Source organism: Rhinichthys klamathensis, unplaced genomic scaffold, assembly GCF_029890125.1.
Source record: "Rhinichthys klamathensis goyatoka isolate OS25496 unplaced genomic scaffold, OSU_Roscu_1.1 h1tg000436l_1, whole genome shotgun sequence".
Classification (NCBI taxonomy): Eukaryota; Metazoa; Chordata; class Actinopteri; order Cypriniformes; family Leuciscidae; genus Rhinichthys; species Rhinichthys klamathensis.
The window spans coordinates 1,522,422-1,544,864 of NW_026606932.1; the positions used below are offsets into that span (position 1 = coordinate 1,522,422).

The following is a 22,443-nucleotide window of genomic DNA, read 5'->3' on the forward strand; positions in this document are numbered from 1 at the left end:
AGAACAACGACTTCAGGGTCTCGTCGTCGAAGGGGGAGGTGATGGCAAGATGACAAAACTGTTTGGTGTAAGAAGAGTCATGGTTCTCTTGAGCCACCGCAGCGAACCGTTGCATATACACTTGGTCATCTGTCACATGGTTGCAGGCAAACAGACGAAGATGAAGAAGAAAGATCCAACACGAAGTTTTAAGTGACCACAAACAGAGGAAAAGGAGGAACTTAAGTACTGACACAATTAAAGGTAATTAACGATACACAGCTGAAACAAACAAACTCATAATGACGTTACCATGGTAACAAAGGAGTGGCGGGAAAATCAAACAAAGGAACGCTGAAGATGATATTGAACTCAGCGCCACCTCTTAAATCTCCCAGCAGCCAATAGGAAATCAGCAGACTCACTCTCCCAATCCCAACTCTTCCGTCTACGGGTGAGTGTCGAGGGAGTGGCAGGTCTGGATGTCCTGAGGGTGGAATCCATCACGGAAAGCTCCAGACTGAGAGAGAGCTCTTTCAGAGTGACACCTCATTTACCTGCCTTGCACAAACAAAATGGATTCCCTTTTGCCATCAATAAATCACTCAATTCTCCTTCCATCTCTATTTTTCCTCTCTAAACGGAGCTCATAAATCGGGAAAGTAATGAAACAGCAGAAATGAGGTAAGGTCTAAATTTTAGCCTCTTTGCTGGTGGTAAAAGAGACAAGTTAATGATGAGTGATGAGCTTCCGGCAGCTTACAGTCAAACCAGCCCACTTGAACAATATTAGAATCATATTTTCACAGAAAAGTAAACTTACACTTAGTTTTCACTGTGCATTATTCATTAGGAACACTGTAACAGATATTCAGCCTTTTAATGAGTTATCTTTTCGTTACTTGGATAAAAAAGGTTAACCAGCAACCGAAAACAACATGGTTGTTGTCAGGTCCCAATATTACAATTTAAACAGCTAAGCAAAATTGAATTATGTGAATGACTTATGAGCAATTATGTGCAAAACATCATAAAGAACAATCTCCCAGACCGCCCATTATTTCTGAACACTCAGTCTATGACAGACTTCATCAAGGTGCTGTATTGTATATTATATAACTTGGTTAAAGGGCAAAGTTTTGGGATTGACAACAGCATTTAAATTTGGGAATGAATCCCATAAATTAGCATTCTGTGTGAATTAAAGGTGCAGTGTGTGATTTTTAGCGACATCTAGCGGTTCGGTTGCGAGTTTACACTAAGGGCTCAGCCCACCGCTCACCCCTCCCTTTCGAAGAAGCTACGGTGGCTAAAACGGGACAAACATCGTCGACTGAGACAGCAGAGAATAGCCAGCGTAAACCAAGTTTCTGTACCACAGTCCATTATAAACCACATCATGGATAAAGTTTCAGGTGAGGATCAAGGGTCTTAATACATAATATAATAATAGTAATCAGCTGATTGTCTCACGAACGTAACCAGCACATTTCTCCCCACATAGCAAACCCATAATACAGCGAGGGAGAAGAACCACATGAAACTATGCAACTATATATTTTTTCTAACAGGGTAGTAAAAGTTTAGCTGGCTAATATGAGCTGTTACTGTGGCTGAGCTGGTTAAAGCGTAAAGCCTTGTTTAAACTCGACGCGTCCGCATGAGCCCAAAGGTGCGTGCGGCAAAAATGACGTGATTGGAACAGCGCGCGCGCCTCCGCATCCCCTAGACACCACTTACTACACACAATAGAATAGAAATAGAACAATTTTGGAAACTCGATCAACTTAAAATGCTTCCAAGATCGACGGGTTGGTGATTCCTGTAACTGTTTTACGGTCAATGACAAGAGTACTAATCAGCTGTCTCACGAACTTAACCAGCACATTTATCCCCACATAGCAAAGCCATAACACAGCGAGGGAGAAGAATTAAGTTACATGAAACAATCCAACTACATATTTTACACCACTGACAAGGGAAAAGTCACTACTCACGGTGTTTATGACTAGCTTCTTCTAGCTTCCTGCGGCTTCTCTTTCAAGGTAGTGACGGAACGCGGTCTGTAGCGCTGTTTGTTCGCGTTCGGCTACTGTAGAAACATGACATCACAATATGGCGACCTTCATAGAAGGGGATTCCCGCGCCTATGTAGATATAAATGCCTCATTCTAAGGTAATATAAACATTATGGTTTATTAAGTAAGTTCTTTATACACCACTGAACACATAGTTATGGATGTCATATTGCATTTCTGTTAATAGATACTCAAAAATGTTACACATTGCACCTTTAATACAGGAGTCAATGGCTAGCAATTTTAAAAACGACCACTGATGTAGTGTTTGGTTTCAGCTCACTTGGCTGCAAAGCTGCATGCACAATAATACATCTAACAAAAATGTATGCTACACGCTGAAAAAACGCTACACGCTTTTGCCTTTTTTCCCCCAGTACAAACATTTAAACATTCTTAAATCACAATAAATTTACTTTAGAAGCAGAATGACCTAAAATCTAAAGTATTATTTTCTGAAAAGTTAGTTTATGCTTAAAAAAAATATATATATATATTTTCCTAGTGATATTTAAAGAACATGAGACACTGCCACACAACATTTCTTATAATTTCTCATTGCACACATTATATATAAATATACGATTATATCCAATTCATCATTATACTATCTCGTCTCATTAAAAATTAACAACTTGATGGTTTATATATTTGACAAGCACAGACGAACTGTTTGGGATTTATTCAGTGACACCATCACCTCTATCTGAAGCTTCATCCGATCTTTTTTCTTTTTATAACTTACGGATTCATTGCAAGAGCCAAAGTTAACTCAATATCATACACAGTAAACCAATAACATTTGCACTTGACCTCTGACCTTTGTTTCCTCTGTGTTGTTGCCATCTGTGCACCCAGAGACCTGTGATCTCTAAATCCACTTTGACAATGTTTAGAACAACGTGTCATGGCCTCAAATCTGACCCTGAATAGGAAGTGGGTGGCCAGTACTGAGCGCACCACTACAGCACTAATTACACACTCTCCTGGTCACCACGGTCACCTCAGGGAGAGACAGGTGGACACAGCTAGACAAAGGGCAATGACCAGAGAGACTTTTATAGAAGACCGGACACCAAGGACAGACACTTTGGCTTAATTCCTGTATGTATCATCACATTCTGTGTATTAAACAAACACACTGGTGCCGGTGGTTCTGAATATCAGCAGGCCAGGATGACAGGAAATACGGACAGATGGACAACTAGGACAGAACACATCAAACGCCCCTCAGGACCACACAGAGAAAGAGAGTGAGCCCTAAAGTGTTGTTCATTAGCAGAAGTACACCACACCTGCTGGTAAAAATTAGAGTCCTGTGGTCCAAATTAGCACACAAAGCCAAACAGTATGGTGGAGGAAGTTATATAGTACAAAAGAATAACTTCAGAAAGTGGCCATTACTTTTCTAACCTACAAAACTGCAATATGTATCCTGTGCAATAACAAATAATTTTGAAACATGGTAAATACTATTCCAAAACCAAGTAATCTCCCAATCCAGACAGTTTTAAGACATCATAGGTATGTGATGTTGCTGCTTCAGGGTTTTGCCAAAATGCAAAGAGAAAGGGTATATATCCTTTGTGGATAGGCAAATCTCAGAATGCATTGAGGTTTATAATCCGTACCAGATGGAGAGTTGAGAGAATCTATAAATATGAAACACTACTGTTCAAAAGTTTGGGGTTAGTAAGATCATCTTATTTTTCAGCAAGGACATATATAAATTAATTCAAAGTGAAGGGAAAGCCATTCATCATTTTTATTCTTTTTGAACTTTTATATTCTTAAAATAATCCTAAAAAACAAAAATCAGTTGATGGGCCCTATTGACTTCCATTTTTTTAGCCTATCAACTGTTTGGTTACCCATATTCTTTAAAATATCTTCTTTTGTGTTCAGCGGAAGAAAGAAATTCATACAGGTTTGGAACAACTTGAGGGTGAGTAAATGATGACAGAATTTTCATTTTGGGGTGAACTATCGTTTTAAATTCAGCCTTAATAAACATAAAAGTTCTCTCTCTCTCTCTAAAAAAAAAAAAAGACATACCCTAAACTTTTGAATAGTGGTGTAGGCATATTTATATTTTTATACAATTCGTCATCTATTTAAATTCACTACATGATTCGCTGATTAACTGCATCAATCCCATTGAATTAATAATAATAATAATATATTATTAATAATATATTTCCTGAGAAATGTCTCCAGATAATTCAAAAACTTTAGATTATTGTTGCAGACAAAAGATTTGAATAGACAAAAAGTGGCTTTATAAGTCAATATATTGTTTGGTTTATTTCAGTACCATTTCCATATAAAGAGTATCATGTTAGGTTATCAAAATGCTAACGTCAAAGTCAATCGGAATCAATTGTCTGGTCTGGTCTCTCGTGCGCGTCACACTGTTTTGTGTGGCATATAATAGCTGTGAGTTAGCACATATCAGATGAGTGTTTCAGACAGTAGAAACATTACACCTGCTCTAAAAGCTGATAAACAGCCTTTGCTGTCTCTCCAGTGTCAGATTTGTGCTGATTAGTGCTACAACACAACCACCAAACACCCACTACCCACTAACCCTTGGAATAATTCAAAGTACTCCTTATTTACATTAGACGCAACACTAGGAGTTTGAATTTCAAATGAATCTGTGTAAGTTTAACGTTTTCTTCATCCATTTGGAAGCGACACAATTATAAAGTGCTACAGTATGTCTCACGGTCTCTAAAAACCTGTCAGTCATCTCCCTGCAATAAATACACAATATGAGATTTAAAGCAATATTTCTGGGAAATTCAATAAGGCCTGTTGGAGTCCTAAAACACAGTCAATTCCAGCAATGTCCTGCAGCTCTGCAGAAGAAGAGAGTCTAATCTGAATATATATGAAACATTTGAATAGCACAATTTAAAAGGAGCAAATGTCGATCAAGCGTGGATGTGATAGATTACTAACAGTGTTAGTATTTTAGATGGAGGCGAACGATCAGAGAAATCTGAGTGACTTCATTCAATACAGGTCTCAGTGGCCATAAATAAAAGTGTATATGATAACTCAAAACACTTGGTATGCAATTTACCAACAACAGCATCAAAACTACATACATAACCTCTTTCAAAAAACACCATAAAATCTACAAAGAAAACAACTGATTTAATCGTAATACTATGGTATTCCTTGAAGTACCTTACAGTACCATTTATGTACCACAGTATGTGAATATAACTGAATATAACAGCAGCACGGAATTACCCTTACCAAAAATGAATGGTTCCATGGTACACTAATGGTAATACTAAGGTACTTTAAAGTATACCATGGTACTCCCAAGAAAAAGATGCACTACCCTGAAACATGTTCAAGTATCACGATACCAATGTATTCTTACCATGTGCCATGCAGTACCATGTAAATGCTATTCAACATGAATTTCAGTACCATTACCATTTGTTACCACCTTTACAGAAATGTACTTTGAAGTGATGATAACAGATTTTAAGTAATATAGTACTTGGAAATATATACAAAATACCATGGAGCTTTTTGTAAGTGCATCAATGAACCATGTGATCGTCTCAGTACTTTTGTAAGTGAAGATATTAGAAACAGAATTATCAATGCACACTTTGTCTTTGTTTGACCCCTATTATATGGGCTGACGTGTGACCGATATGTTGAGAGTTATAATTAAATCATTGATCATTTGGCAGTGCTGTTAATGGAGGAATTAATAATCCCAAGCCCAGGCAGAATGGGGGGGGGGGCTGAGTAAATTGATGATACTACACTCTAAAAATGCTGGGTTATTTTTTCAAACCAAATGCTGGGTTATGACTGCTGGATACGGAAGCTGATGAAACCCAATTTGGGTTGACAATTGTAAGAGTGATTTTAAATGTATACACTATGTAACTTTTGGCCCTCTAGTGGTTAAAAAAAAAACTGCATGATTTTTGCAGAAGAACGTTGTTTCGGTTGTGCTTCGGCTCTACGTGACCAAAATATTTAATAAACGAACACCCAATTGATGGGTGATTTTTACGAATGAGAAATCTGCAGAACTTTGGGCGGAGATCCGTAGGTGCAAATCAGGACCTGTGGATGTGCGATGCTTACCTGAGGCGTCCGCGGCTGTGGGAGTGCGTGAGGGGCGTGTGTCGGCGTACTGCGTGCGTGCCGGGCTCCTCGCTGACGCGCTGGAGGGAGGGCGAGCGGGAGTGTGAGGAGAGTGAGCTGCCTGTGCTCTGCAGGCTTCCGTCGGCCGCCGCGTCTATCCCGGAGTGTGCCAAAGGGGGCAGGCTTCTCAGAGACGGCACGGGGGAGTGTGTGGGGCCGGCATCAGCCACGTTGTTCAGATTGTTGTCAGAGGCGGAGCGAGGCAGCGAGCGTGATGATGTCAGAGTGTCGCCTCCAGTCACGCGCCGGCGATTTGTGTAGGAAGGCGTTTCCCTGAAAGGCACTGGAAAGCAGGAAAAGCAGGTGTCAACAAAAGGGCACATTGAACAAGAGTGGGCTGTACCTGACAAAATGTGAGGTACAATTAGCATAATTTGTAAATGAAGGGTACAGAAACCTCATCAGGCATTCAAAGAGGTAAACAAAAGATGTACTCAAATTGCAAAGCATCTCATCTATAATTTATAACCAAAACACAGTTTTCCCTGACCGCTAGAACAAAGGGTCGTTTGCTTGGGATGTTTTTTGGGTAAATAACTGAATATTACACAACAAACTGTCTTGTTTTCCTACAACCAAGATATGAGGCTGTTTTTTTTCCAGTGTGGGAAGCCATTTATAAAGAGCATCAACACTAGATGGCAATATCTCACCTCTCTTAAATGCAGGTACAACTCTGTAGCGTTGCTGTTTCAAAGCTATAATATACAATTTAAAATGCACGGTGCCATGTATATCAGGGTCAAAAGAGTTCATTTGGCTCAATGACAGCCAAGTTTAATGATAGAATGAGAGAGAGAGAGAGAGAGAGAGAGAGAGAGAGAGAGAGAGAGAGAGAAAGACAAGCGGGATAAAAGAGTGCACTGCGCTGTCATCCTGACATATGGTTTGCTGTCAGTCTCATAGCTGATTCTCTCTAATCTGTAATGTAAATTAAGTATTGATCAAACCACTCTACTGAACATCCACCTGTCACCTGATCAGATATGAACAGCTCTCCGCCAATCAGAGCAGGGCGTGAAGCAAGAACATGCAACTCAATACATCCGATAACAGTGGACATGTGTGGTGATGTATTTCATTTATATACAGTATATACAGTATATATATATATATATATATATATATATATATATATATATATGGATGGACGGACAGACAGACAGATAGAACGATAGATTCTGTCTAACATTAATATCTATTTACAGTTAAATTAAGGAAAAACAAGAAGAGTTTTAATTTAAATATCTTAAGTAAATTTATCTTGTTTTAAAGGATGCTTAAATAAAAGTTACTGGTAAAAAAAAAAAAAAATTAAGAAAATATTTTTTCCCTGTACTGCTCAATTCTGTTCATTTTTATGTCATTTTATAATAATTAATAATGTCAAACTGACAGTACTAATAATTATCATATATATTACTAAGTGTATATCCAGAACACTCCTCAGTCAATAGTTTCACCCTGAGAAAGTTTAGTTGGGCTGCTTGTTTGAGCAGTGTAAATACTGCGCTCTGTTGCCACGCTGTCTGCTTGTTTAAATCCTCTACTCTTCTGCCCATCCATTCAGAGTGAAAAGGCCAACTGCCCAGCCCACTCAGGACACACTCGCTCACTCTTTCTCTTGGTAACTGATCGGAAGGAAATAAGAGAAAGAAAAAAATGGGCATTCTGAGAGGCTTCAGCATTAGTGACGAAATCCCATAAATGGTGTGTTTTAAGGCTGTTCTGTCAGTGTGTGTGAGAGCGTACATCCCATTCTTCATCGAGGTCACACACAGTTGTGATGAGATATCGGAGCCTGCGGCTACACTGCCATTGGCTCAAATCAAACTCCCAACACCTGCTGAGCCGCGGGGATTAACCCCTCTCCGTCGTCATGACAATGGTACTCCACACTGATGGGTATGATCCATTACAGTGGCCCTACAACTGGCTGCCTGCTATTCCCCGCCAGAACTAGCGTGTGGAATGAGCTAGCCTTGCCGTTGATGCTGGCAATTAAGAGTGAGGACTCTCATTCACACGAATGCCGCGGACTCACAAACGCACACAGAAACACAAGGGACCACTCTCATTTTCATGTTCGCCGGCTGTGGCGCTCTGTTGTGTTTGTAGGGATTCATTAACACGAGGGATCGTTTGTGCTTGCTCAAATTTAAAGCAGCTAATGATGGTGGAGGTACGAGACACTTACCAACATCTGATACTTTGTGAGTCTTTATAATTTCTGCCAGGTCAAAGTTCCCAGCTATAATAGCCACCTATAGAAAGAAATAAAAATGGGTTATTTCCCTGCCGCACATCCTTGGGCAAACAAAAATCCCCAGTTACTGTTTTATAACATTGACTGCAATTCATAACAGGGTATTATGTTATCCAAAAATCTAAGCCAGTAATTCATAAGTGTAACCCAGACAGCAGTGGAGTGTCAGCCCAGATCCGGCCCACATCTGGTACGTGTGGAATCCACGTGTACCAAATGTGGGCCAGATATTGGCCGAACTATGTTGCTGTCTGGGAAAGTACAGTCAGTTTCCAGGATCACAAAATAATTCTTATAAGCTGTACATTATCCTGTCTACATACCAAAATAAATACATAAATGGACTTTAAATATTGATTATAAAGCTGCAATGATTTGTAATGAGACTAGATAAAAGCTATGCAAAATATACATAGTACTAAGGCTGGGCTGACAATATCAATGAATATAAATCGATCTATCTTAATTTTGATAAAACGATATCAAATCTTAAATCCTGATATCGATCTTTTAGGCTATGCTGTTTTCTTTGCTAAACATTATTTGTAGCGCGCCCTGTCCAACAATCGCTGGCTTTATGCTTTGTTACGTTTGATATGAAACAGTCTCAGTTTTAAAATTCTGTCCGTTTTATCACGGAATTCAAACAATAAATACTGTTTTGAAGCTCTTTAATGTGGCATGACAGATCACTGTAACCGCCTCAGTTCAAGCGGCAGCGAGTAGCGCACGTGAACCGACCATATTCCTCGGCACTGCTAGTTATAGCACTAAATAAACATGAATGAACATTAGCCTGTGTTGTAAAATACTGAAATGTATATTGTTGCATGTATTTGCTTAATCAACCGTGTTTCAACTGCAGAAAGATGTCATTAAAGCAGCTTGTAAACAATGTCACCTAATGTTGAATTTACCTCAGGAAAGCCAATGCTCATTAGTCAGCTAAAAAAAAAAAAAAAAAAAAAAACCCCAAGGGTTGTCATATTTGTTATATAATTCTAATTTAACCTTTTAGATAGGCTATCTCATTTATTGAATGTTTGAATAAATCAGCTATGAAATCAAGTTTTTTTTTTTAAATCACTGCCACAGTTTCAAAGTTTATATTTCAACAACGATTTGGAGTAGAAATTAAAACATTACAGAGTTGATAAAAAACTGTTTCTTTATATAAAATAAATAGCATGAATTTGTACTTGGTTGTTAATTTTAACCTTTAATATTATAATGTACCAACTGACAGGGTTCCTTCATTTACAGCATTAGTTTGAGAGACTGTTTTCCCTTAAGAAAATTTGACTCATAGGCATATTGTACCTCATATATATATATATAGATATAATATATATTAAATCAAGATATATATATATTCGTGTCAATGCACACTGAGTACCATAGTATATTACCATCAGATTTGCACGGTACACCGTGGTACTGTACTTTTCTGTAGGCTAAGTGTACTGTGAGCAAACAGGTCCCATGGCACAAATAAGTAGAAACAGACCAAAAACTGATTCTGTCTAATATGATACATGAATGATCTACAAGTCTCTCTCTCTCTCTCTCTCATGAATATGAGGGCTAATTAACTTTTCCTCACTAAAAGCTGAATCAAATCAACTGTCTAATGGTTTCCGTGTTGGTTTATGCAGCCGCACCAAGTCGGGTTCCCCCTCCCCATTTACTAACAAATTAACTTTGATCTGAGCAGAAAATCTGTGTCAACATCAATTGTACTGTGAGTTCAAGCAGCGAGCATCATGGAAGATGCGAGACAAACACTAATATAATGTTGTTCAAATGAAGCAATTATTGTACTTGTTGGCTCAAAAGGGCACAAGTGAAGCGTTTGATGTGATGTTAACATGCTGCTTCACACTGACCCAACAAATGCCAACAGGGTTAATACACTATTCCAGCAAATCCTATATAGGGTACAACAGGGCTAAAGGCACACCTTAAGAAAAATTTGCTTTTCACTACTCCCATAGTGTCTGATTGCAGAAAAAATATGTTTGTATTATACATTGATGTTGAAAATAAATTATAAAAGTGGTTAATTTTGTTTAAAAATCTTATACATGCATGAGGTGGCAAGGGGGGTCTCACACACGGGGTAAAAGGCTCACCAGCATGGGGCAAAAGCACTGAATGAGATCCCATAATAATTTGATATAGATTTAGTGTTAACAATAAATTATATTTTATTATTTGATGTGATTAATATCATATTTTTTTAAATATGATGTTTCATTATAAATATGGTGATTATCTCTAATGTGGACGCTCAACTTTACATATGATATTTCAACGCTATCTCACAACCAATTCGTCCGAATTTGACGAGTGATTAAAAGATGGCTAATTCGTACGAATTCGTACGACCTCATTCGTACGAATTTGTACGATTTGTCTAAACCCACGTGATGGGTAGGTTTAGGGGCGGGGTCAGGGGTAGGTCATTCGTACGAATTCATACGAATTGGGCAACTCGTCAAATATGTACGTTTTAGCAAAAATCTTACTAATTCGTACGAGTGAGGTCGTACGAATTGTTACGAATTAGCCATCTTTTAATTCAGACGAATTGGTCGTGAGATCGGGTTGGATATTTACCATGTGAATCTAACCATGTCATGTCAGCAAATGGAAAAGTCAGCCAGCTATTTATCATCATGTTAATTATTGTGCCTTTCGCCTCAACAGCAGCGGTGCCTTTTACACCAAATACCATACATTTACATATTCTTCCGTTATTGAAAAAATGTTGCTTTAATTACTTTGAACAAAACTGAAAATCATTAAGAAGACCTTTGTCTCAAAATATAATCAATCATTTTAGTGATTCTCATTTGCTACTTATATCTACAACATTTAAAAAAAAAACATCAAATATTAGATCAAAGTAGTGCAGAATCAACTTTGCGCTGCTGCCCCATGATCGCGTCAAGGATCAGCCAAATTTCTTTTTTGTGCATCTTGAAAAACTGATGTTTTGGAAAGGGCTGCGGCAAGTTTTTGTGCCATCTAGTGGTTTAGAGGAAAATAAATTCAAAGGCACCTTTTACCCCGGTGCGCCTTTAGCCTTGTATATTCTCTCAAAATCACTAAAAGATTTTACCTATCCCAAACTTGTGAACAGTAGTGTATATAGAGATATTGGACACTAGCATGATGGTAATCCCATGGTAAACCAACAAAAAAGTACTATGATTTCTTATAAAATATCATGGATTCTTTGACATTCTTTGAAATATCTTGGAATACCATATGCATTCAATGAAATTATACCCAATCACCATAAACTGTACTACCACTGTATATATCAAATGTATATGTTTATGCACCATCACTTTACTATTGATTAAAATATGTTTGTATTTATAATCAACATTTCTCTTGACTCTGTTCGTTATCTTGAATCAAAATGTTCTCTGAGGTAGTTGCAAAGCATTCAATGATAACTTACATTTTGGCCAAATCAAGGTATTGTATTATTTGGATGTCCTCTAACATCTTTGACATCAGATGCCAACAAATGTTGTCTAGGTAGATAGCTAATGTCTTCATGGCATCAGAAGCCCAGTGTGAACTGCTCTTGGCCATAAGTTAAATATAGTTTGGCTCTGTGGGCTGTGAACAACAGCATCAGTTTAAATAAGATCCAGCTCCATTGACTCTTCCCTGGTGTTTGACCTCCAGGAACCCAGGGCTCTTGCGCTCTCACCTGGAAGGCAGTTTGGCTGTTGTAGTTCTTAATCTCCTTATTCGCCCCTCTGAACAGCAGCACTCTTGTGCAGCTATCCTGGAGAGAGACAAACAGAGAGATCACAAGCGTCATGATAATTTGTCGGTAGTAAAAGGCGCACATGGCGTGTCCATGAAAATTTGCCCTAGAAAGTTTTGGAAAGGAATGAGTGTGTTTGTTTGCTTTGACAACGACAGAAATGACAAAACTGATGTTCCACTGGGACCAATTAGCTCACCAGCTCATATGTATTAGAGTAAAAAAAAAAAAAAAGAGAGAGAGAGAGAGACGAGCACAGAGCTGCTCTAATGGCAGTGTTTCTCAATGGGCATCTGAGACAGAGTGTTTAGAAGGTCAGCATAGCATCTGGCTATTATCTCTCTTTCTCTCTCTCTAGACAGTTTTGACAGTCCACACACACATTTAGGAGCTGTATCACACAGACATGACTCAGCTGGGACTAGTGTCCTAGTTTCCTAACAGTGGTGAGTAAACATTAGTGTCTCTTGGCCCACTAACACACCTTCAGTGGAACCTGTGCTGACGTTTAATTACACATGTAGTGCACTTCTTGTACGTCTCTCTCAGACACACACATCTTAAAAGCATTTCCGGTAAAGACGGACAGATAATTGGTTAAATAACCAACAATTGTTTACAGATATACACTACAGTTCAAACATTTGAGGACAGTAGGTTTTTTTGCTTGCTTGTTTTCTAATACTTTTATTCAGTGAGGATGCATTATATTCATCATGCATTCTATAAATGCTGAACTTTCCATGCATAAACGAATAATGAAACAATTTATCATGGTTTCCCCCCAAAAATATTGAGAAGCACACCTGTCTTCAACACTGATAATAATAATGAAAAAAAAAGTGTTTCTTGAGCACCACATAAGCATATTCAAAGGATTTCTGAAGGATCATGTGACACTGAAGACTGGAGTAATGATGCTGAAAATTCAGCTTTGCCATCACAGGAATAAATTACATTTTAACATATGTTTAAATAGAAAATAGTTTTTTTTTTTTAATTGTAAAAACATTTCCCAATATCACTGTTTTTACTGTATTTTTGGTCAAATAAAGGCAGCCTTGGTGAGCATAACCAATGTTCAAAAACATTAAAACATCTTACCGACTCAAAACTTTTGAACAGTAGTGTATATATAGCATGTTTTATATTTATAGTATTGCTTATCCTCAATTTAGAGTGAGACATTGCAGCAACATCTCTTCTCTGATGACGTGTTTACTGGCATAAGGGCGGGGCAATCTGTCACTCACATGAGATCACAGCAATAGCAAACCACAACAATTCAACCATTCAATCAAGTCGTCTCAACATACAGTATTTCAGTCTCATCAAATGAGTGAAGAAACAAACTGCATGCAAGGACAAGTTAATTATTTTGCAATGTGGGATACATCTGGTTCCATGCATTATATACAGTACATACTGCAAACATGACAGTATGTTAGTAGTATGATATTATGCTGTTTGGAACACAGCCTGTCATACAGGAGACAGAGTGGAGCGCTGCATGTGTTTAATGCTACGGCTCTGTGCAAAAATCAATATGTAATTTCGACTGCAGAGCGAATTAACAGAACGATGATTGAGCTTCCACATCACACAGATGTTTTTCCCTCTTTCTTTCTGTCTTTTGCTCTCTATCTCTGATATGCTCATCTGCACTATTGATCCATTTAAAGGACACAAACTTTCAGAACTGAAAAATAATACGCTATTTACACTAATGCAAGACAATAAATCAAAAGCCATAAGATCTGCAGCAGTCTGGAGAAACAGCAGTATGAATGAACTCGACTGGATGTGGTCTTTTATGCCAACGGACTGAATGTCTGTGTTGCTGGACAATAGAGCAACATGTGACCTCTAGTGGCGAAACTTCATAAGAACACAACTAAGAGACTATAAGGGACATCGCTACATCTGAAATTAGTTTCCACAATAATACACCAGCATACTGTTCATTAAAGTGATAAACCATTCAAATGAATGGTTGCGCAAACAAAAAATGTGTGAATTTGTGAACATAATTTCTGTTCAGACAAAATGTAATAAGTTCTGATAATATCCTTAGCAGCCACATAGCAACACCTTGGCAACCACTCACAACATCCTAGCATCATATTTTGTATTTGATCAAATATTAAAATATACAATTTCCAATCCTTTTGGATTACAGTTTTAACACATACAAACTTATAAACTTAATGTAATGCATATTTGTCAGTCATACATAAATAAAATGAGTAAGAAACATACGATTTCTGTACTAAATAACTGAATGCGGTTTAAATGCAATAACAAGGTTTATATATTTATCATATCATTTATGCATGATGATAAACTGAATATTGCTTGTTCCACAGCTAGCCATATTTTAAACACATTCACAATTGTAACTGAATACATTTGAATTATTAATTAAATAAGACCAAATTTTATAATTTGATGCAAATAATTAATGATAAACTATGTTATGATTTTTTTTTTAGACATTTATGAATGACTGACAACTGCATCACATTAAGTTTATTAGTTTGCTTAAACCATGTAATCCATGAATGACATTCAAACAAATACGTTTTTGATTTAGGCCTAAATACTTTAGTAATCACTTTTTTATAACCGAACTTTAACCCTATACTTCTGCCACTTTTTTTTAAACATGATTAATGCAACATTTGATGAGGAGACCATGATGCAGGTTCTGTAAGTTCTTCAGCTTTTATATTCTGCACAACGACATTTTTTTCCCCACAAAGAGAGCAAAACCTGACTTCCCACACACAGCCATCTTATTATCTGTAGCTATGAATTTACCCTTCTTTTCCACATCAGGTGGTCATCTCTTTCTCTTTCACCTCCTCATCGTTTTGGCACTATTTCACACTCTCTCTGTCTCTTCTACCATCGCCCTCGTAGATTTTCCCTCATCTATCCAGTAATGCCTCTCTCCTCAGGCTGATACATCCTCTCTCAGAGTCTCTTTCAGGGAATCGATCCACTCTAACATCTCCTCTGAGCCTGAGCTAAACATCCACAGAGAGTCCTTAAAACTGGCGATCACCGCTGAGCACTCCTAGAGACCACACTCGCACAAACGTTTACCTATTATCTGACAGATTTAGCAAACTCCTTAGGGCATTTTTTAAGAATTGTCCTTAAAGTACGGCAAGAAACTCAAAAAAACTTAAAACGACATATATTTGTCTTGCTCCATTGTAATTTTACAACTATACTGTTTATATTATATACTAGCTTTAACCCTAAATTACAAAAATGTGGACATTACTTAGTGACTTTACGAGCCATTTTTTTTGCAGTAGCAGTAGAAAAACAGTAGCTCACTTATTGTACTTAAATTAGGCTAATTCTATATATTACTATAAGATACACAGTGAATAAACTTAGTTTATAAAAACAAACTTATGTAATTGACTGATTTAAAAAAAAATAGTAATATATATTACTATCAAAGCATTCTCATCCTTTGGCGTCATATAGGTGACGTCATATGACATTTCATCGAAATCTTACGCACATGGCATCCTTTAGCGTCAATACAACACGCACTGTTATGTGTAGGTTTAGGTCTGGGGTAGGTTTACGGTTATGACGCCTTGGGATCTGTGTCTCATATTGACGCTAAACGATGCCATGTGCGCAGTGTTGGGGAAGTTACTTTTAAAAAGTAGTGTTTTCTCGTTACTCGTTACTTCTTAAAAAAGTAATCCGTTACTTTACTTAGTTACCCCCTTTGGAAAGTAACTTTTTATGTTACTCGTTACTTTTACGTTACTTTTATGTTGCTTGACTTTGGGCAGAACCCAATATCTGTTCCTAAATGTGTAGGCCTACATAAAATTCTACCATGAACTCTACTTATTGAAAAACTAGAAAAAAAAAACTAGAAAAAAGAGAGATTTTGAGATAGAAAAAAATATATATATTTATTTAAATAACATTTGAAAAACATGTATAAACTGAACACCAAAGCACAATATTAACTATTGAGCGGTGGTGACGCGTTCATGAAAAATGTCACAAAGAACCGGCAAAAGAAATGATTATGAATATCGAATATCAAATATAGCAAGGAGACATTTCAATTGTTTATTAATAAACAAGTGTTTTCTTTGTCAGTCAGTGTCGGCTGCAAAGATAAAGTTGACGATGCTGACTCGCGATCTTCACAGTAGTGAACGCGCCAGAGAGAAATGCACATTTCATATGGATTACATAAGCAGAGAGTCTGTTTTTTCTCGTTTTGAATAGTTTTGTTTTAAAGAACACATTTCAAGCTTTCTATATATTTCTCAGATCTTTGAGGCAAGTAGCTTGCGCTAAGTTTCGGTTCATTTATGAGACGAGCTCAGTCCACGCGCTGGCACGGAGCTCATGAGAAGTCCTGATTATATTACCTGCTATATTTACTGCTTATTTATTAAAGACAATTGGTTGATGAAACATTGATTAAAATTAAGATACAATTAATACAAAACGAAATTCACTTTAAAGAAAGGCTTTCTACAAAAACAAACTTAATGAAGTGGTCAAAATCATGTCTGCCCACTCCATTTGTCTCCCGATTGCGCATCTTATGCTCTTACTCATGCTTTTCACTTTTCATATAATCAACATTGATGAAATTAAAAAATAAATTCTTTTATTTAAACATAAATATGAAACTAAATCGTTTTCTTTAATGACTAGGCTACAACACGCAGGTCTATACAGAGACATTTAATATCGGAGCGGGATTTGAGCGAATGCCGTCTTACTGTAAGCAAGTGGGGGTAGAGGTACGATTTTCGAGCAATCATCGAATATTATTTTGCTTGATATGCCAATCCTTAATATTTGGTGTTTTAAATGCCTGTTTGAGGTCTCTGTGAAAGATTTAAAGCAGTCTTTTATTGCCGCTTTCAGAGCGGTCAAGTCCGAAGAACTGTTACGTCCATAACATTGTTTCTTTCCTCACAAATGCGAACACGAAAAATTCAATACAATTAATATTTTATGTTCTGTGGAGAGCCAACCCTTCTTCATCCGGTGGGAGTATTACTTTTGGTTTGCGCAGTGTAATTCACAGAATTGATTGCTCTGCTACCAGCCTCTGTCACGTACCATGTGGAGCTTGTGACTATTGCAAGCGCGCAGCTGAGGAGACAGTGTTGCTGTCAAATCTGTCCATGGGAAAAGTAACGTTGTGCGAAATTGAAAAAGGAACTACGTTTCGTTACCAAATTTTCAGTAGTAACGCGTTACACTACTTTTTACCCGAAAAAGTAGTTACGTTACTGTAACGCGTTACTTTGTAACGCGTTACACACAACACTGCATGTGCGTCGGATTTAGACGAGCGTCACCTGTATGACGCCTTGGGTTCTGCGTCTCATATTGACGCTAAAGGATGCCATGTGCGTAAGATTTCGACGAAATGTCCAAAGCATCACATGTGTGACGCCAAAGGATGAGAACGGGCTGATTACTATATATTAAACAGTATATAAACATACTATATAACCATAAAATACAACTTTTGGACATTATTTAATCTCTTTAAGAGTAATTTGTCCATTAGAGAATGTCTCTAAAATTACTTTTTTATAGACTCAGTTAACTTATGAGGACATTTGCGAAACTACACACTATTTCACAAACTACCTGCATGACAATGTCTAATTGACTTCTCTGGCTCTTAAATTAAGCCAATTATAATTATACAACTTTCATTTCTACTGTTTATATTATAAATATATACTAGCCATGACCCTAAAATACTTTTGGACATTAATTAGTCTCTTTATGATCCATTTTTCCTTCTGAGAACATCCATAAAAGGACTTGACATAAAACACAGCTTTTGGATTTTTAAGGCATTTTAGTCTCTTTTTTCATTTTTGACATTTCTAACTTCTAAAGACATCTTACTGTATAGCAAATTTGTCCACAAATTTGCCTAGAAATATGAAAGGAGACTTCCAACTTACTAAATAAACTAAGAAAAAATTATATGGTCTATAATGTATATTCTGTTTTTGACTTTGTCCAGATGCCCACATATGATACAACTTTTGGGCATTATTTTGCATTATTTAATCTCATCAAGAGTAATTTGTCCATTACAGAACATCTATAAAAGAACCTTTTAACAGCCTTTGTCCAGATGCCCACGGGGTTAATGACCGACAGGCGACAGCTAACATCTGAGGACATTTTCCAGCAAATTCATCCTTGAAGTACGGCACATACATAACCCCCCAAAGTCCTTTGCTATATTTATTTCATGTCACTTTTCCTTGCTGTCTCAGCAGCTCTGTTTTCTGTCGAAGTGCGTCTGTCACACGGCTCTAACACATCTGTGCTGTCAGAGATGTGAGATGCCTGGTGCGGTGCATGTGAGTTTGTGTTTGTGACACTTGAGATAAAAATCGAGTTACACAATATCATTAGACATCAACAGTAGAACTATGATCTTTATATAATACTGTACTATTTTTGTTTCAGAAGTATAGAGGTCATTGTGTGGTGTCCTCTTTTCTTCATGTTTGTGTTGTTTTGATGTTATTGATCTGTTTGTAACTGACTTCTTCCAGACTGGATGTTACATTAGTGCAGGTCAGCTGTAGTTTAATCTCATTATGATGAGCTGAATGAAGATAAACAGAAACCACTGCTGTAAAATTAGTAAATCACACACACACAAACACACGCACACACAGTCTCGCACACACAGTCTCGCACACACAGTCTCGCACACACAGTCTCGCACACACACACACACACACACACTTGGTTTTCTATCTTTGTGGGGACTCTCCATAGACGTAATGGTTTTTATACTGTACAAACGTCTCAGGTTACGACTGTAACCATAGTTCCCTGAGAAAGGGAACGAGACGATGCGTCATCGACGCTTTGGGAACGCCCCCAGCGTGAATGCGTCTGAGCATCAATGTCAACTAGTCCAATGGAAAGAATGAGCGTCACGGGCGGGTGACGTCATGACCAGGAAGGCATAAGAGCACATCCGGTGAAACGCGGCATTAGCTTCAAAAAGTCGAAGCAAGCCGATCACAGGGATGCAGGAAGTATGGCAGGGTGACGCATCGTCTCGTTCCCTTTCTCAGGGAACTATGGTTACAGTCGTAACCTGAGACGTTCCCTTTCGAGGGAACTCGCGATGCGTCATCGACGCTTTGGGAACGAGAATACCCAAAACGCCAGAATTCCAAGTACCTGAGTGTTAGTCTGTTGGAACTAAGCACTAAGCACCTGAGAACCTGGGGCAGCATCCAGGTCCAAACTGTAAAACCTGACGAACGTGAGCGGTGAGGACCAGCCTGCCGCATCACATACGTCTTGAAGAGAAACTCCAAATAATAAGGCTTTAGAGGCCGCCATACCCCTCGTAGAGTGAGCTCTGACCACCAAAGGACACGGCTGGTCAGAGTACTCGTATGCAAGTGAAATAGCCTCAACTATCCACTTACTAACCATCTGTTTAGAAGCAGGAAGACCCTTCTTAGGTGATCCAAAGCAAATAAATAACTGGTCGGACTTCCTCATTGAAGATGTCCGATGAACATAAGTATCCAGTGCTCGCACTGGACACAAGAGGTTCAGCCTTTCCTGGTCCGCAGATGTAAAAGGAGGACAGAAACCTGCAGCACAATAGGCCTCGGAATAATGGTAGGCACCTTTGGAACATATCCATGTTTCGGGTAAGAATGCCTTGGCCATCCCCGGTGCACTCAAGGCAGGTGGGGACCGAAAGGGCCTGAAGGTCTGACTCTAATAGGGACGAAATAGCTAGCAGAAAATAGTCTTAAAAGAAAGGAACTTCTCTGAGACCAAATCTAAGGGCTCGAAGGGAGCCCCAGATAGGCCTTCTAGAACTATTGCAAGGTCCCAAGCCAGCACCCTAGTGCAAGTTGCAGGCCTCAGCCTCAAAGTGCCACGAAGGAAACGAGTGATCAGGGGGTCTCGACCCAAAAATGTACTACCCACCAGGGCGTGGAAAGCCGCAATGGCCGCCACGTATACCTTAAGCGTGGAAGGACATAGACCTGATACAAAGCGTTCTTGCAGAAACTCGAATACTGTGTTTACTGAACAGTTAACCGGATCCCACTGACGCTGGTAACACCAAGAAGTGAAAAACTCTCGAAATAGTGAATATAGTTTCCTCGTAGCGGGAGCTCTGGAGCTTAGAATGGTCTCAACAACCTCGGTTGAGAGACCACTCTCTATGAGTTGGGCCCCCTCAGAGGCCAAATCCACAGTTTCCAAATCCCCTGCCGGGGGTGCAATATTGCATCCCCTGCCTGAGACGGAAGGTCTCTCCTGATCGGGACCTCCAAGGGAGGTCCGTCGAGGAGAAAAATTAGGTCCGCAAACCAAATTCAGCTCGGCCAGGGTGGTGCTACTAAATAGGCTTATTCCATCCTGGCGGAATCACTCCAGAACTCCTGGGAGCAGAGCAACAGGGGGAAATGCGTACAGACGTAGCCTCAGCCACGTCTGCACCATAGCAACCAGCCCCGAGGGGACTGGTTGAGTGAGGGATAACCAGAGTGGACAGTGCGTCGTATGCTGAGACGAGAACAAATCCACTTCTGACTGGCCATAAAACTCCCATATTTGCTCCACCGCCTCTGGGTGGAGTCCCCTGGCCTCAGCCCCTGCCTCGACAGGGTGTCTGCTCCAATATTCTGGCCCCCCTGGAATATACACTGCCCTCAGACAGCGTAATTTCCTGAGGGACCAAAATAATAGGCCACCAACGTGTTGTCTGTGGGTCAAGAACCAGAGTTTCCTCCATATAACCAAGGCGCGGGGATACTGCCGCGTGATCTTGATCGTACGGAGTGGGTTTCCCCTCAGGGAGAACCCTCTGGTCCTGAGCCACCACTGTAAAGGTCTCACGTACAGCAGGTCAAAGGGTATCACATTGAACGCTGCTGCCCTGAGGCCTAACAGTCACTGTTTCAGAACAACACATGATGGCCCCTCAGGTCTGGGAGGAGATGTCTCAACGCATTGAAGACGACCATCATCTCTAGGCAATTCATGTGCCAAGCGAGATGATGACTCCTCCCAAGCCCTGAGCTGAGCGGCCTTCCAATACCGCTCCCCAGCCGGTGAGGGAAGCATCTGTCGAGATAGCAACTCGATGGCAAAGAGCTCCCAACACCGAACCCTGGGTTAAGAACCAGTGTTTCCTCCATATAACCAAGGCACGAAGGCACCGCCGCGTGATCTTGATCATACGAAGTGGGTTTCCCCTCGGGGAGAACCCTCTGGTCCTGCGCCACCACTGCAAAGGTCTCATGTACAGCAGGCCAAAAGGTATCCCGTTGGATGCTACTGCCACAAGACCCAACAGTCTCTCGAACTGTTTTACAGTGCGTGACTGGCCTAGCCTCAGCTCTTTTGTGGCTGTTAGGATAGCAGCTACACGAACGGGCGACAGAGTGGCCCGCATCGTCACTGAATCCCATACCACACCAAGGAAAGTGGTTCTCTGTACTGGAGAAAGCACACTCTTCTTGGCATTGAGCCTCAACCCCAACATCTGCATATGAGCGAGAACGACACCTCGGTGCCGAACCGCTAACTGTTCTGATTCCGCTAGAATCAGCCAGCCATCTATGCAATTCAGAATGCATATACACTGCAGCCTGGCGGGGCCAGAGCTGCGTCTACACACTTCGTGAATGTGCGGGGTGATAGAGCTAGACCGAAAGGAAGTGCCTGATACTGGTGTTCTTTGCCCCAAAGAAAACCTCAGGAACCTCCTGTGCTGAGGGAGGATGGAGATATGGAAGTATACGTCTTTTAGATCTATCGTGACAAACCAGTCCTCGGATCTGATTTGAGTCACGATCTGTTTGAGTGTCAGCATCTTGGACTTGAGTTCCAGCACCAAACACTCCAACAGACGAAGATCTAGTATGTGACGCAGCTCTCCATCCTTTTTTGGAACAATGAGATAACGACTGTAAAGACCCGACGCAATGTCGGGTGAGTACACCTGCTCTATAGCTTTCTTTGCTAACAGGGCCTTTACCCCTTGCTCCATTACCAGAGAGATTACCATTACCCATAGAGATATATTTGGCAGTAGCTTCCGCGCTGCC

General features: G+C 39.5%; 1 protein-coding gene across 1 annotated transcript in view; it reads right to left on the bottom strand.

Annotated features, from left to right (window-relative positions):
• LOC130071256 (SH3 and multiple ankyrin repeat domains protein 3-like) overlaps window positions 1-22,443 on the bottom strand; it is a 136,965-nt gene that overhangs the window by 98,258 nt on the left and 16,264 nt on the right. Inside the window, 3 exon segments of the mRNA XM_056235951.1 lie at window positions 6,183-6,525; window positions 8,440-8,506; window positions 12,239-12,316. Coding sequence (XP_056091926.1) covers window positions 6,183-6,525; window positions 8,440-8,506; window positions 12,239-12,316 — 488 coding nt within the window.